The sequence below is a fragment of the Rhinoraja longicauda genome, chromosome 2 (genome assembly GCF_053455715.1).
Source record: "Rhinoraja longicauda isolate Sanriku21f chromosome 2, sRhiLon1.1, whole genome shotgun sequence".
Classification (NCBI taxonomy): domain Eukaryota; kingdom Metazoa; phylum Chordata; class Chondrichthyes; order Rajiformes; family Arhynchobatidae; genus Rhinoraja; species Rhinoraja longicauda.
Window position 1 is genome coordinate 52031029 of NC_135954.1, and position 16030 is coordinate 52047058.

General features: G+C 43.2%; 1 protein-coding gene across 4 annotated transcripts in view; it reads left to right on the plus strand.

The window, feature by feature from the left end:
- fyco1a (FYVE and coiled-coil domain autophagy adaptor 1a) overlaps window positions 1-16030 on the plus strand; it is a 164014-nt gene that overhangs the window by 17158 nt on the left and 130826 nt on the right. For all 4 annotated transcript variants that reach the window (XR_013548755.1, XM_078419258.1, XM_078419271.1 and 1 more), the window contains one exon: window positions 2564-2707. Coding sequence is in view for 3 of the 4 variants with exons in the window: in XM_078419258.1 (XP_078275384.1) it covers window positions 2564-2707 (144 nt within the window). In the remaining variant the exon portion in view is untranslated. The remainder of the gene's footprint in view (window positions 1-2563; window positions 2708-16030) is intronic.

The following is a 16030-nucleotide window of genomic DNA, read 5'->3' on the forward strand; positions in this document are numbered from 1 at the left end:
AGATCCCCCATGACCACTGCCTTTCTTACATGCCTATTCTATTACCTGATGGAATTTGTACCGTACATCCTGGGCTACTATTTAGAGGCCTGTACATAACTCCCATCAGGGTCTTTTTGGAAGAACTGCAAGAACTGCTCCTTGCAGTTTCTTAACTTTACCCACAAGGATTCTGCATCGATGCTCTCTGCCCACCTGGTTGTCATTTCAGTAGGATATGTATCCTTGGATGATTTGCTCCCAGCTCTCATCCTCTTTAGCCGTGACTCTCTGATGCCCACAACATTGTACCAGCCAATTTTTACCTTTGCTATAAACTCATCCACCTTGTTTCGTATACTGCGTGCATTCAATTATAACACCTTCAGTTTTGTATTCTCCACCCTTCTTCTCAAATTGGTCCCCATGTTGCCTGACGTTAGACTTATACATTTCTAAACTTTCTATCCTATTTCTTATTCTGGAGACTACAGTAACCTCTCCTGCGCTCTCCTTCCCTTTAACTTTATCCATACAATCAGTTGACCCCCCCCCCACAATTTAGGTTGAAGCCTTATCTACTGCCCCAGTTATGCAATTTGCCAAGCCAGTCCCTTGTCCCATCAGGGTTCAAGTGGAGTCCAACCTATCGGAATATCTCCTTCCTTCATCATTACTAATGCCATATTCCCACAAATTCAAACCGTCTTCTCTCTCACTATTCTTTGAGCCATCCGTTTAGCTCTCTAATCTTAATTGATCCTATGCCAATCTGCTCTGTCTTATGTGATCCTGGGTACAGGGCATTTTCTGCATACCCATGTGCCTGTTTAAAATCCTCTTAATCCATGCCAATATGCTCATGGCTCAGGTAGTAATCCAGAGATTATTATCCATTCCTTCTCTCCAGAAATGCTGCCTGTCCCGCTGAGTTACTCCAGCTTTTTGTGTCTATCTTTGGTTTAAACCAGCTTCTGCAGTTCCTTCGCACACATTTTGTCTGTTCCACCGGGACCAAGGACCTGTTAGACAAGCTCAAGGACTGAGATTCCTCCAACACTGCATCTTAGATCCCTCTATCTGCTTCACTCGGCAGTCACACCCTGTTTCTCCTGACCACGGACCAAATTTGAAATAGTTAATCTAGTGGGTGAGACTGCTTGCAGAAACACAGTTATCAGGCAATTCTCCCCATCGCTGATGTCTCGCAGTGTTTGAAGCTCAGATTCCAGGTCATCACTTTTGAGTGCGAGTACCTTGAGCAACCACCACTTGCTGTAGATGTGGACACCAGCAACCACAATAGGGTCCACCAGCTCCCACATCATGCAGCCACAGCACATCACGTGATCCTGCATTTTATTTCTTGTACTCTATCTTATTTATTCCCAATGGCTTCTTTTGCCATTAACAACTGCTTCCAATTTACTCAGCCTAGCCCCTGCTTAATAATGCTGTATCCTGAATTACCCATACAGCTGCTGCCTCACAGCGCCAGAGACCTGGGGTCAATCTTGACCTCGGGTGCTATCTGTGCGGAGTTTGTACATTCTCCCTATGACCACGTGGCTTTTCTCCGGGTGCTGGAGAGAGAGCTGGATAGAGCTCTTAAGGATAGCGGAGTGAGGGGGTATGGGGAGAAGGCAGGAACGGGGTACTGATTGAGAGTGATCAGCCATGATCGCATTGAATGGCGGTGCTGGCTCGAAGGGCTGAATGGCCTACTCCTGCACCTATTGTCTATTGTTTATTGTCTATTGCTCTGGTTTCCTCCCAGATTCCAAAGACGTGCAAGTTTGTAGATTAATTGACTTCTGTAAATTGCTCCTAGTGTAGGATGCGAAAGTGGGTTAACATAGAACTCGTGTACAGGTTAACTGATCAATGTTCAGCAGTGGGTCGAAGGGCCTGTTTCCACGCTGTATCACTAAAACCATAAATTTAGTACTTCCTCCAAAGTCCAGAATTATCCCTATTCAAGACAATCGTCAATCCTAAATCATGTGGAGTTGTAATCACTATCCCCAAAATGCTCTTTCACTGAAACACCTGCCATCTGGCCAGACTCATTCCCCAGTAAAAGGTCCCACATGGCCCCTCCTCGAGTTGGACTTTCCACACACTGTTTCAGGAAACCCTTTTGGATACACATAACAAACTCTGCCTTATTGCCTTCTGCCTTTTGCACTGAATAAATCCCAGTCAATACTGGTGAAGTTAAAGTTACCCACTACAACAACCCCGTTGCTGTTGCATCTTTCTGTAAATTGAAAAAGAAAAAATGATTAGAGTGCAAGAGTTGAGACATCTTATTGGAATTAGGTAAGACTGGTGAGGCTGGATCTGCAGTACAGTATATGGATCTGTTCTTTCAATATTAATTTCAGATAATGTAATAAACCTGTACTTAGATATGGTGACAGAATAACAAGGGGGCATTGTCATTTTTTTGTTTTATTGACTTGTGAGAGTTGTGCATGTCTCAGTGTCCTAGAGTACTATGAAGTGTTTGTTAATCTGATAAACATTGTTGCTTCATTTTGCATTTGTGATTTTATTTTTACCTTTCTTTCAAATTTTAAAGTGACTGGTATTATGCTCGAAGCCCATTGTTGAAATCTCATCTCGTCTCTGATATTGTTATTCATCTGTATGAACTGAACGAAGTGCAATTTGACTTGGCTTCTAGAGGGCATGATTTGGATGCTACTTGGCCATCATTTGCACGGTAATATACATTTATTTGTATTGATTTGGTTACTTGAAGATTTATTAACTGTAATTGAACATGCAGCAATAAATCGAATAAGCTTACATACCGTAAAATGCATTAGTCCATTATTTAGAAAGTTATTTAATTGTATTATTATTAATTTAATAATTCCAACTGTATGTAGAAATATTTTTCATTGCATGGATTACAGAGTGGATGTGTGTCAATGAAGGGGATCTCATTGAAACTTACCGAAGTTAAGAAGGGGGGAGAAGGCAGGAGAATGGGGGTGAGATGGAAAGGTGGGTCAGCCATGGTTGAATGGCAGAGTAGACTTGATGGGCCGAAGAGCCTAATTCTGCTCCTATGTCTTATGGACTCATGAACTTGTAATGAAAGTCCGAGATAGAGTAGATGTGGAGAAGATGTGGAGAAGAAGGGCGGCACGGTAGCGCAGCGGTAGAGTTGCTGCTTTACAGCGAATGCAGCGCCGGAGACTCAGGTTCGATCCTGATTACGGGTGCTGTACTGTAAGGAGTTTGTACGTTCTCCCCGTGACCTGCGTGGGTTTTCTCCGAGATCTTCGGTTTACTCCCACACTCCAAAGACGTACGGGTATGTAGGTTAATTTGACTGGGTAAATGTAAAAAATTGTCCCTAGTGTGTGTAGGATAGTGTTAATGTACAGGGATCGCTGGGCGGCGCGGACTTGGTGGGCCGAAAAGGCCTGTTTCCGCGCTGTATATATATGATATATGATATATGATATATGACTAGTTGGAGTGACTAGGACCCGAGGGCACAGCTTCAGTGTGAAAGGATGTACCTTTTGAAAGGAGATGAGGAGGAATTTCTTTAGCCTGAGGGTGGTGAATCTGTGGAATTAATTTCCACAGATGGCTGCAGAGACCAAGTGTTTAGGTATTTTTAAAGCGGAGATTGATAGATTCTTGATTATTAAGGAAATCAAAGGTTACAGGGCGAAGGCAGAAGAATGGGGTTAAGAGGAAAAGATAGATTAACCATCATTGAATGGTGGAGCAGATTCAATGGGCCAAATGGCGTAATTCTGCTTCCATGTCTTAGTAACTTATGAATGATAATTATTGACTAACTCCTAGACTTTCAAAGGGTGATCTCAGAAAGTTGAGAGGTGCTCCAGTCAATTTGTGTGAATTGGCATGGGAATGAATTTGAATAGATTTGTGAAAAACTATTTATTTCAGCGAGTAAATCCAGAAAATATTCTTATCACTAGAATTCTGTTACATTAAAATCCAGTGTAAGATCAAGATACACCTCCTCACACAAAAGGTAGTAGAACATTGGAACTAACTTCCTGAAAGTCCCCGGATGTTTGGGCATGAACTTTTTAAAATAGAGATTGATTGATTTTTTTATATAAGAGTCAGCAGATATTTGGCATCTTTCATACTGCATTGCTCACAATTTGGCAATGTGCTTGGGACTCCACACTTCCAATATTGATTTATTTGATCGAGGAGGGCTAAAGGAAAAAAAAAAAATGTTCATCTTGATCAATAAGATCAACTACTTCCAAATGTATATTTGAGAATTGTACATTTTGCAAGTACTTGTGGAACTATTAGGAAAAGTGAAATGAAATTAAATTGATAAGACTTCTTCAAATCTGTTTCTGGGTACTGTAGGACAATATACCATATTCACTTGCAAGTAACCAGTGATAGAACTGATCCTTGATATATAAGGTGTTTCATTGAGAACAGAAAAAGAACAGGGAGCCAAGCCATTATGATCAGTAACAAAATTTGGTGAGTATTTTAAGGTGCAGTCCTCAGTTGGGGAAGCCGGTCAAGGGTTGTACAGTAAGCGGAGAGCCAAATGTGTGGGAGGACGGCAGAGTGAAGGTTGTAGAGGCAGGTGGGTTCACCAATGGAGAATTTTAAAATGAAACATCTTATCAGGCTAAAAACAAAAATAGAACAATTGAGCATTGAAGATACCGTGCCCTCCATAATGTTTGGTACAAAGACCCATCATTTATTTATTTGCCTCTGTACTCCACAATTTGAGATTTGTAATAGAAAAAAATCACATGTGGTTAAAGTGCACATTGTCAGATTTTATTAAAGGGTATTTCTATACATTTTGGTTTCACCATGTAGAAATTACAGCTGTGCTTATACATAGTCCCCCCATTTCAGGGCACCATAATGTTTGGGACACATGGCTTCACAGGCGTTTGTAATTGCTCAGGTGTGTTTAATTGCCTCCTTAATGCAGGCATAAGAGAGCTCTCAGCACCAAGTCTTTCCTCCAGTCTTTCCATCACCTTTGGAAACTTGTATTGCTGTTTACCAACATGAAAGTCAAAGAAGCCATTATGAGACTGAGAAACAAGAATAAAACTGTTAGAGACATCAGCCAAACCTTAGGATTACCAAAATCAACTGTTTGGAACATCATTAAGAAGAAAGAGAGCACTGGTGAGCTTACTAATCGCAAAGGGACTGGCAGGCCAAGGAAGACCTCCACAGCTGATGATAGAAGAATACTCTCTATAATAACAGATCAGAAACACTCTTCAGGAATCAGGTGTGGATTTGTCAATGACCACTGTCCACAGAAGACTTCATGAACAGAAATACAGAGGCCACACACTGCAAACCACTGGTTAGCTGCAAAAATAGGGTGGCCATGTTACAGTTTGCCAAGAAGTACTTAAAAGAGCACCCACAGTTCTGGAAAAAAAGTCTTGTGGACAGATGAGACGAAGATTAACTTGTATCAGAGTGATGGCAAGAGCAAAGTATGGAGGAGAGAAGGAACTGCCCAAGATCCAAAGCATATCACCTCATCTGTGAAACATGGTGGTGGGGGTGTATGGCTGCTGAAGGTACTGGCTCACTTATCTTCATTGATGATACAACTGCTGATGGTAGTAGCATAATGAATTCTGAAGTGTATAGACACATCCTATCTGCCCAAGTTCAAACAAATGCCTCAAAACTCATTAGCCGACTGTTCATTCTACAGCAAGACAACGATCACAAACATACTGCAAAAGCAACAAAGGAGTTTTTCAAAGCTAAAAAATGATCAATTCGTGAGTGGCCAAGTCAATCACCCGATCTGAACCCAATTGAGCATGCCTTTTATATGCTGAAGAGAAAACTGAAGGGGATTAGCCCCCAAAACAAGCATAAGCTAAAGATGGCTGCAATACAGGCCTGGCAGAGCATCACCAGAGAAGACACCCAGCAACTGGCGATGTCCATGAATCGCAGACTTCAAGCAGTCATTGCATGCAAAGGATATGCAACAAAATACTAAACATGACTACTTTCATTTACATGATATTGCTGTGTCCCAAACATTACGGTGCCCTGAAATAGGGGGACTATGTATAAACACTGCTGTAATTTCTACATGGTGAAACCAAAAAGTATAAAAATGGCCTTTATTAAAATCTGACAATGTGCATGCATTTTAACCGCATGTGATTTTTTTTCTATTACAAATCTCAAATTGTGGAGTACAGAGGCAAATAAGTAAATGATGGGTCTTTGTCCCAAACATTATGGAGGACACTGTATGAACAAGTTGTCCACTTACTGAGGCTAACAATGTAACAGATTTTTACATGTCAGAAATTATGGAGTAAAATGGTCGCGAAAGAAATGTTGAAAATTTTAAACTAAGGCTTAAAGAAAGAACAAGAATAGGATATCTCATACTAGCTCTGAAGATTATTTTCTTTAAGCTTTAAATACATAACAAGTGAGGTCCAAAAAATAAATGCAATGAGGATTTTCCACTTGTATGACAAGCTGGAATCAGCGAGCATAGTTTCAGAATAAAGCAAAGCCATTTAGTTATGAGATGAGGAGATTTTTATTTACTCAACAAATTTTAAATTCTTAATTTTCTACCCTCGAGAGTTGTGAAAGTTAAGATAGATTTTGAGAGGACAAGAGAATCGAGGATCATTCAGTAAAGTGAAGATGAGACCAACAATCAGATCAGCCGCAATCTTGTTGAGTGGCAGAGCAGGCACTGGGAGGCTATTTGTTCTACTTATGCTCAATACTTGTGACAAAGCACGATTTGAGAAATGTTTTCTCAGCTGCTTTTTGTATCCGCTTATATCTTGCTGAAATTGTTGCGCACTAGATACTACTTTGTGGAAGTGATTTCATATGTCCTTCCCATTAATTCAAGAGCTTTTTGCTGAATGGGGAAGTAATCTAAGTAATTTTGAAAGTGGAACTTTAAACGGAAAATTTAAATGAATTTTTTTTCTTCGTCTTTATTTTTTTAAGCAAATCAATTGATTCAACAAATGGGCGGAGGAATGGTTGATGGAATTTAATACAGAGAAGTTTTTCATTTTGGGATGTCGAACAAGGGCAGGATCTATACAGTAAATGGTAGGCCTCTGGGTAGTGTTGTAGAGCAGAGGGATCTAGGAGTACAGGTGCATGGTTCCTTGAAGGTTGAGTCGCAGGTAGATAAGGTGGTCAAAAAGGCTTCTGGCACTTTGGCCTTCATCAGTCAGAGTGTTCAGTATTGAAGTTGGGAGGTTATGTTGCAGTTGTATAAGACGTTGGTGAGACTGCATTTAGAATATTGTGTTCAGTTCTGGGCACCATGTTATAGGAAAGATATTGTCAAGCTTGAAAGGATTCAGAAAAGATTTACGAGGATATTGCCAGGACGAGAGGGTGTGAGCTATAGGGAGAGGTTGAGTCGGCTGGGTCTCTATTCCATGGAGCGCAGGAGGATGAGGGGAGATCCTTTTGAGGTATACAAAATCATGAGAGGAATAGATTGGGTAGATGCACAGTCTTTTGCCCAGAGTAGGGGAATTGTGGACCAGATGACATAGGCTCAAGGTGAAGGGGGAAAGATTGAATATGAATCCGAGGGGTAACTTTATCACACAAAGGGTGGTGGCTGTATGGAACAAGCTGCCAGAGGAGGTAGTTAAGGCTGGGACTATCCCATCGTTTAAGAAACAGTTAGACAGGTACATGGATAGGACATGTTTGGATGGATATGGACCAAGAGCAGGCAAGTGGGACTAGTGTAGCTGGGACATTGTTGGCTGGTGTGGGCGAGTTGGGTCGAAGGGCTTGTTTCCACACAGTATCACTCTATGACTCTATGTATGTAGGAAATGTCTGTAGAAAATGGATAAACATATATAATACATACAAAAGAAAATATTCTCCTAAAAAATTTGACATCTTATGATGTGGTATTAATCAACAATAAGGAATGAATGAGCAGCAGAAAACTGAATTGTGAACCAAATTACCGAACTAAGAAGAAACTGATTATTTAGTGAAATGCTTGTCCTGAACATGACTGAACCTTTAATTATGCAATTAAAAGATATATCTAATATGAACTAGAATTGAGGGGGGGTGCGAGGGGGTTATTATGGAAACTGATGAGTGAAGGCAGGGGTAAGAGCTGCAGTTGATGTTAAAGCAGAAGAGAAAACCCGCACAAATTTGTTGGCTGGAGGCCAACAGGAAACACATTGAAATACCCCTTGATTTGAAATGCATTCACTACCAGATAACATTCAACAATAGCCACTCTCTTCTCACATTCCCAACTGCTGCTGACAATTGCTGAACTCCCAGTGCTACTGGCTGTGTTCATATCAAACAAGCATTATTTTACATTTATTCCCATTTGTGTCCATTTCATCTTTCAACATATACACTGTATACACAGGTTGCAATGCAATTTCACTGACCTTTTCAAAACAGACTCAAGTTAATCTTTCTGCAGGACATTCTGCAACATATTATCTGCGAGACAGCAGAAGAGATGAAGCAGTCCTGCTTGGCTTTTGTGGAGCTATTATTATTACTATAGCTTATGACTTAGCTTTCGCAGGGTGTCTGAATGTATTTATTTGTCTTTAATTTTTCCAGCAAGTAATTTCCATCTGTTGCGCATTAAAGCGGCATTTTCAACATTAGCATCTGCTAGTACCTAACCTCATTTTGTCTTTTTAGTTCTTGTTTCTTTTTTTCCTAGGTATCTCATGGCAGCAACAGACTACTGCATAAGATACCTCGGAGAATGACAATACTCCTGAGGATGCACTGACAAATGCTTTATCCCTCTCGGGCATCAGTTCAGACACAGACATTCCGTGCGAGTTAGATAATGAGTTCAGTGTGATCTATATTTGATACATTACCATGAACGATTATGCAGCAGCGTGTACATAAAGCATGGACAACCCAAGAAAGAGTTTGTTGAAGGCAAAGGACCTATGACACCTCCATTGAACCATTCAGAGAGAAAGAAAGATTGTATTATATGATGTCTTTCATGCCTCCTGGTCACCTCCCAACTGATTCGAGCAAGCAAAATTATTTTGAAGTGTAGTCACTGAAGGAAATTGGGACAGCAAAGTTGGCACATCACAGGTGTCCCCACCGACCAGTGTGATGATGACTATTACTCCGTTTATTGGAAATGTTTATGGATAAATATTCTTCAGGGCACAGGAGGATCCTTATTGAAGTAGAACCTTGACATCTTTTACATTCAGCAGAGAGAGCAGATTGGTCACATGGAAAGGATGGGACCTCATAATAAAACACTCATCTGGTTCAAAACCACATGATAATCTTGATATCTTTTTTGTTTGATTAAGACTGGAGTAGGTCATGAGCCCAGGGACCTTTTGAAGCAGAAGTGAGTGGACTACTAACTATGCCATGGGTGTCATTCAATGAGAACATTTATGGCCACTGGCTAGATTGCATCCATAACTTCATAATAAAAGTGCACATTCAAATGCTTTGCAGTTTTGAGGGCAACTTGAATGACTGACACCCAGAGCATGTGTGCTCAGACTTGTGCATTATCTCATTGAGGCAATTGTTCTGCATTGAAAAAGTAGATGGGAGCTTTGAAGGAGTGACAAGATGGAAGCAGGACTTAACCCTTCCATTGATGGTTCCTTTATCATATCCTCTGTCAAATCAGCTGAGTTAGAACTGTGTACATCTATAGAGAAGGATCTATAGCTTTATCCTCATAGACCATATTCTGAGAGATTTTTGACCACCAATGTCTTTTCGGACCCAGCGTGTGGAAAGGATTGGGGGAGCACTTTGTTGCTCTACATAGCTTGTAATCATCTTTTAAAGGAGGTTTTTGGGGGTAAGAATTAATTATGACATTTTGTGTGTGCACGTGTGTATGTGGTTTTCTTGGGGGATGGAATCAGGTTTCAGACTGAAGGTAAATGCTCATCATTAGATATGAGAGGTTAATAAGACCACAACTGGGGTTAGATTTACAGTCATACAGAAAAGCAGAATAGTTGGTTTAAAAATGTGTAGAATATTGATTAGACCACAGTTAGGATTATTACATTCATAGACTCACCATATCCATGCTTTGTTGGCCTTCCACATTATGACTATCCTTCTATGAGTTGCCTATTTGTGGCTGTTTAAATGCCACTTAATTGTACTCATTGAATGTGACTCCACCACCTTCTTTGGGAGTGCATTCCACATATCAACCACTCTGTGCATAATAATGAAAGCACTCTTTAGATTGCCCTTAAAGCTCCTTCTTCTCACCCTAAACCTATGCCCCTACCATGTGAAACAATTTAAACTAACTACCCCATCTGTGCTTCTCATAATCTGATGTACTACTATCAAGTCAAATCAAGTCTACTTTATTTGTCACAAACACATACAAGATATGCAGTGAAATGAAAGTGGCAATGCCTGCGGATTGTGCTAAAACTACAAAACAGAATAGAAAAATTTAAAAAAAGACACAACACAAGAAATAAATTACACAGTAAATTAGTCCCTGGTGATATAAGAGTTAACAGTCCTGATGGCCTGTGGGAAGAAACTCCGTCTCATCCTCTCTCTTTTCACAGCATGACAGCGGAGGCATTTGCCTGACCGTAGCATCTGGAACAGTCCGTTGCTGGGGTGGTAGTGGTCCCCCATAATGTTACTGGCTCTGGATCTGCACCTCCTGATCTATAGGTCCTGTAGGGGGGTGAGTGTAGTTTCCATAGTGCGTTCAGCCGAATGCACTACTCTCCGCTGAGCTTTCCTGTCCTGGGCAGAGCTGTTCCCAAACCAGACTGTGATGTTGCCGGACAAGATGCTTTCTACAGCCCCAGAGTAGAAGCACTGAATGTTCCTCAGAGACTCTGAATTTCCTCAGCTGTCAGAGGTTGTAAAGGCGTTGCCTTGCCTTACTCACCAGTGCGGCAATTTGTGTTGTCCATGTCAGATCCTCTGTGATGTGGACTCCCAGGTATTTAAAGCTGCTCACCCTATCCACAGTAATCCCATTTATCTCCAGTGGCGTGTATGTCCTCGGATGTTGAGCCCTTCTAAAGTTCACAATCAGCTCCTTAGTTTTTGTGACATTCAAGAGGAGGCTGTTGTCCTGACACCAGAGTGCCAGATCAGCCACCTCCTCCCGGTACGCCTTCTCGTCGTTATCGGAGATCAGGCCCACCACCACAGCAAACTTGATGATGGAGTTGGAGCTGAAGCTGGCCACACAGTCATGTGTGTATAGGGAGTACAGTAGGGGGCTAAGGACGCAACCCTGGGGGGGATCCTGTGTTCAGGGTGAGGGGGTTAGATGTATGTCTCCCCATCTTGACCACTTGGGGCCTGCCGGTGAGAAAGTCCAGGACCCAGGCACACAGGCGAGTGTTAAGCCCCAGTTTCAGCAACTTCTCAGCAAGTCTGGTGCGGATTATTGTATTGAAAGCTGAACTAAAATCAATGAACAGCATCCTCACATAGCCCCCACTTCTGGCTGTCAAGATGAGAGAGAGCGGTGTGCAGAACCTGGGAGACCGCATCGTCCGTGGATCTGTTCGGATGGTATGCGAACTGTAATGGGTCCATATTGCGAGGAAGGAGGGCACAGATGTGGTTCTTGATCAGCCTCTCGAAGCATTTCATGACCACCGAGGTGAGGATAATCGGTCGGTAGTCATTCAAACAAGCAGGAGAGGCATTCTTTGGCACTGGTACGATGATGGATCTTTTGAAGCATGCAGGGACCACGGACTTGGCCAAGGAGAGGTTGAATATTGTGGTGAGCACTGGAACAAGCTGAGTAGCACAAGACTTTTGTACTTGTCCAGATATACCATCTGGGCCTCCAGCTTTCCTCGTGTTCACACGCGTCATAGCCCACCTCACCTCACCTCATGCCCGGACACCGAGAATGTGTGCACATCCCCAGCGGTGGATCCCCTCCAGCCTCGCTAGCCAGCACGCTGTCGGTGTTGTTTTTAGACGGCGAGCTAGGGGTAATGTTGCCCGTCTCGAATCGTGCGTAGAAGGAGTTCAAGTCATCAGCTAGGGAGGTGCCGGCACTTCTGGTTGAGAGGGGGCTGCACCGGTAGTTAGTTATAGTCCTTAGCCCCTGCCAAAGGCGTCTGGTGTCCTGCTGTTCCATCTGCGACTCTATCCTGTCCCTGTACCTCCTTTTTGCACCCTTCACCACCCTTCGCAGTCGGTAGGACTCTACCTTGCAGCCGTCCATATTGTCCGATGCCAGCCCACAGTTGTAAGCAGCGGTGCGAGCATTCAAGGCAACGCGAATAGACCTGTCCACCCAGGGTTTTTGATTAGGAAAGATACTAACCCTTACCGTGGTGACGATGTTATCGGCTATTGTTGCAATGAAGTCCGTAACCGCTTCTGCGAACTCACTGACGTCTCTGGAACTTTCTTGGAACATATTCCAGTCGACATCGCTCAGTACATCTTGCAGCATGGCCTCTGAATGGTCAGACCACCGCTTTACGTCCCTCGTCACAGCCGTTTCCAGTACTATCTGTTGTTTATACTCCGGCAGCAGGAAAATGGCAGTGTGGTCAGATTTTCCAAAAGGAGAGCGAGAAACAGCCTTATAACCTTTCCTGAACGGTGTGTAGCAGTGGTCCAAAGTTCTTTCCCCCCTGGTGACACACGTGATGTGTTGGCAGAAGTTAGGCATGACCTTTTTGAGATTTGCCCTATTAAAATCCCCAGCCACCACCACAGCCGCATCAGGGTTCTTGTTTTGGTGTCGACACAACACATCGTGTAGGGCCAATAGTGCCATGCGGTGGAATATAAACGGCTGTGATGATCACCGAGCTAAACTCTCGGGGAAGGTTAAATGGACGGCATGAGATAGTCAGATGCTCCAGGTTCGGCGAGCAGGAACGAGAAAGCGTCTTAATATTCCTTGGGTTGCACCAGTTATTGTTGGTCATGAAGCAAACTCCTCCTCCCTTGGATTTCCCGGATTCTTCCGTTCTGTCCGCACGGAAAACAGTGAAGGACTCGGTTGGGCAGATCACCTGATCCGGCACCAGCGGGGTCAGCCATGTCTCGGTCAGACAGAAGACGGTGCAGTCTTTTATGTCCCGCTGGAATCCGATCCTCACCCTGCGGTCATGCAGCTTGTTCTCCAGGGACTGGACGTTCGCCAGAAGGATGCTGGGCAGAGGTGGACGGAAGGCTTGGGCTCTCAGCCTATTCTGAATCCCCCCCCGCTTTCCTCAATGTTTTCTCCGACTTTTTCTCGGAGCCGAGCTCCCATTGTTGTTGCCGCTGCGCGCTCCTTTGATCTCTGTCGGCCACGCTGGATCGATGAGTACAGTGTCTAATAGGTCTTCGGTTACGCTAAAGTTTAGTTTTACGAGAGTTTTCCGGTCGTGCGTTATTAGTGCTAGTGTGTTAGTACTTAAAAATAAATTTAAAATGAACATACAAGTTAAAATAACGCAGTCTCCACGGAGCTAGCACGACGGCGACTGGACTCGACCGCGCCATCTTCGGATGGCCACCCTATCAGGTCACCCTTTAGCCTCCTTTTCTCCTAAGGCCAGCTTATCCAATTTCTCCATAACTAAAATCATTTTGGCAACATGCTGGCGAACCCCCTCTGCTCTCTGTCCCCCATAATCACAATTTTGGTCTGCATATTCTATAAAGGGAGATTTAGAGACTGAAAGTTGCAAAACAGACTTAGAAGCGCTATTTTCCTTGTTATGGTTAGGTATGGACAAAACAGCTACATTTAAAAAAAAGATTTAAGTGAAAAAGAGATTAAGATGATGTTTAAAAAGAGTATAGTTGCACCCAGGTGGACAACCAAACTTAAAAGTAATTGAGAATCAAGGTTTTGGAAGGGAGGGGAGCTCTTCACTGGTTGGAGTGCAAACCAGCTCAATGAAAAATTATTAAAGTTCATGATATTTATCTTGGATTCCAAGATATCAGTGCAGAAGTCCACAAGGCATTGTCTAAAGTCCAATCAACTTCTGCTTTATCCATCATATACACTTCAATATAAGGTCAGAAAATATTCACTGTTGATTGCAGAACATTAAGTTCTATTCACAGTTCTTCGGATAATGAAGCAGTTTTGCGTGTATTCAGCCCGTCTAGGACAACTGAAATTCTTGGGCTGAAAAGTGGCAATTAATATCTGTGCTCCATAAGTGCCAGACAATGATTAACTTCGATAAGAGCTAAACTAATCAACTACCCATGACACTCAATTGCCATGGCTTAATTATCAATATTATTAGCACCACCACAGTTCAAAGTCTCAAGCAGACCAGCCTCATAAATACTGTACAATAAGAACAGGTTAGAGGCTATATATACTAAAATGAAATTATAAAATTATGAGAGGCATAGATAGGGTAGACAGAACCATTTTCCCAAGTGGAAGTGTCCAACACAAGAGTGCCTAGCTATAAAGTGAGAGGGGGAAAGTTCAATGGGGATGTGCGGGGCAGGTTTTTACACAGAGGGTGGGAGGGGGGGCCTGGAATGCATTGCCTGGGGTGGTTGTGGAGCCAGATACGATAGAGGCATTTAAGAGGCTTTTGGATCGGCACATGGAAGGGAATAGAACTATATGGATCATGTGCAGGCAGAGGAGATCAGTTCGGCTGGGCATCATGTGCGGCACAACACATTGTGGGCCGAAGAGCCCATTTCAGTGCTGTACTGTTCTATGTTCTATACTGTGCTAGTGACTCTTAAGTACTAGTACACATTGAGTAGAGAACTTGGAAGGTCATGTTGCAGTTGTATAAGATGTTGGTGAGACCGCATTTAGAATATTGTGTTCAGTTCTGGGCACCATGTTATAGGAAAGATATTGTCAAGCTTGAAAGGGTTCAGAAAAGATTTATGAGGATGTTGCCAGGACTGGAGGTTGTGAGCTGTAGGGAGAGGTTGAGTAGGCTGGGTGTCTATTCCTTAGAGCGTAGGAGGATGAGTGGTAATCTTAGAGAGGTGTACAGAATCATGAGAGGAATAGATCGGGTAGATGCACAGAGTCTCTTGCCCAGAGTAGGGGAATCGAGGACCAGAGGACATAGGTTCAAGGTGAAGGGGAAAAGATTTAAGAGGAATCTGAGGGGTAACTTTTTCACACAAAGGATGGTGGGTGTATGGAACAAGCTGCCAGAGGAGGTAGTTGAGTCTGGGACTATCCCTTTGTTTAACAAACAGTTGGACAAGTACATAGATAGGACAGGTTTGGAGGTATATAGACCAAGGACAGGCAGGTGGGACTAGTGTAGCAGGGACATGTTGGCCAGTGTGGGAAAGTTGGGCCGAAGGGCCTGTTTCCACACTGTATCACTCCGTGACTCATCTTCTCACCGCCCAGATTTTCCACTCTCCACAAGGTGCATGGGGAAGTGGTGGGGAAGATGCTGGTGTCAATTATAAAAGACGAAATTGCGGAGCATTTGGATAGTAGTAACAGGATTGTTCCGAGTCAGCATGGATTTACGAAGGGGAAATCATAGACAATAGACAATAGGTGCAGGAGTAGGCCATTCAGCCCTTCGAGCCAGCACCGCCATTCAATGCGATCATGGCTGATCACTCTCAATCAGTACCCCGTTCCTGCCTTCTCCCCATACCCCCTCATTCCGCTATCCTTAAGAGCTCTATCCAGCTCTCTCTTGAAAGCATCCAACGAACTGGCCTCCACTGCCTTCTGAGGCAGAGAATTCCACACTTTCACCACTCTCTGACTGAAAAAGTTCTTCCTCATCTCCGTTCTAAATGGCCTACCCCTTATTCTTAAACTGTGGCCCCTTGTTCTGGACTCCCCCAACATTGGGAACATGTTTCCTGCCTCTAATGTGTCCAATCCCCTAATTATCTTATATGTTTCAATAAGATCCCCCCTCATCCTTCTAAATTCCAGTGTATACAAGCCCAATCGCTCCAGCCTTTCAACATACGACAGTCCCGCCATTCCGGGAATTAACCTAGTGAACCTACGCTGCACGCC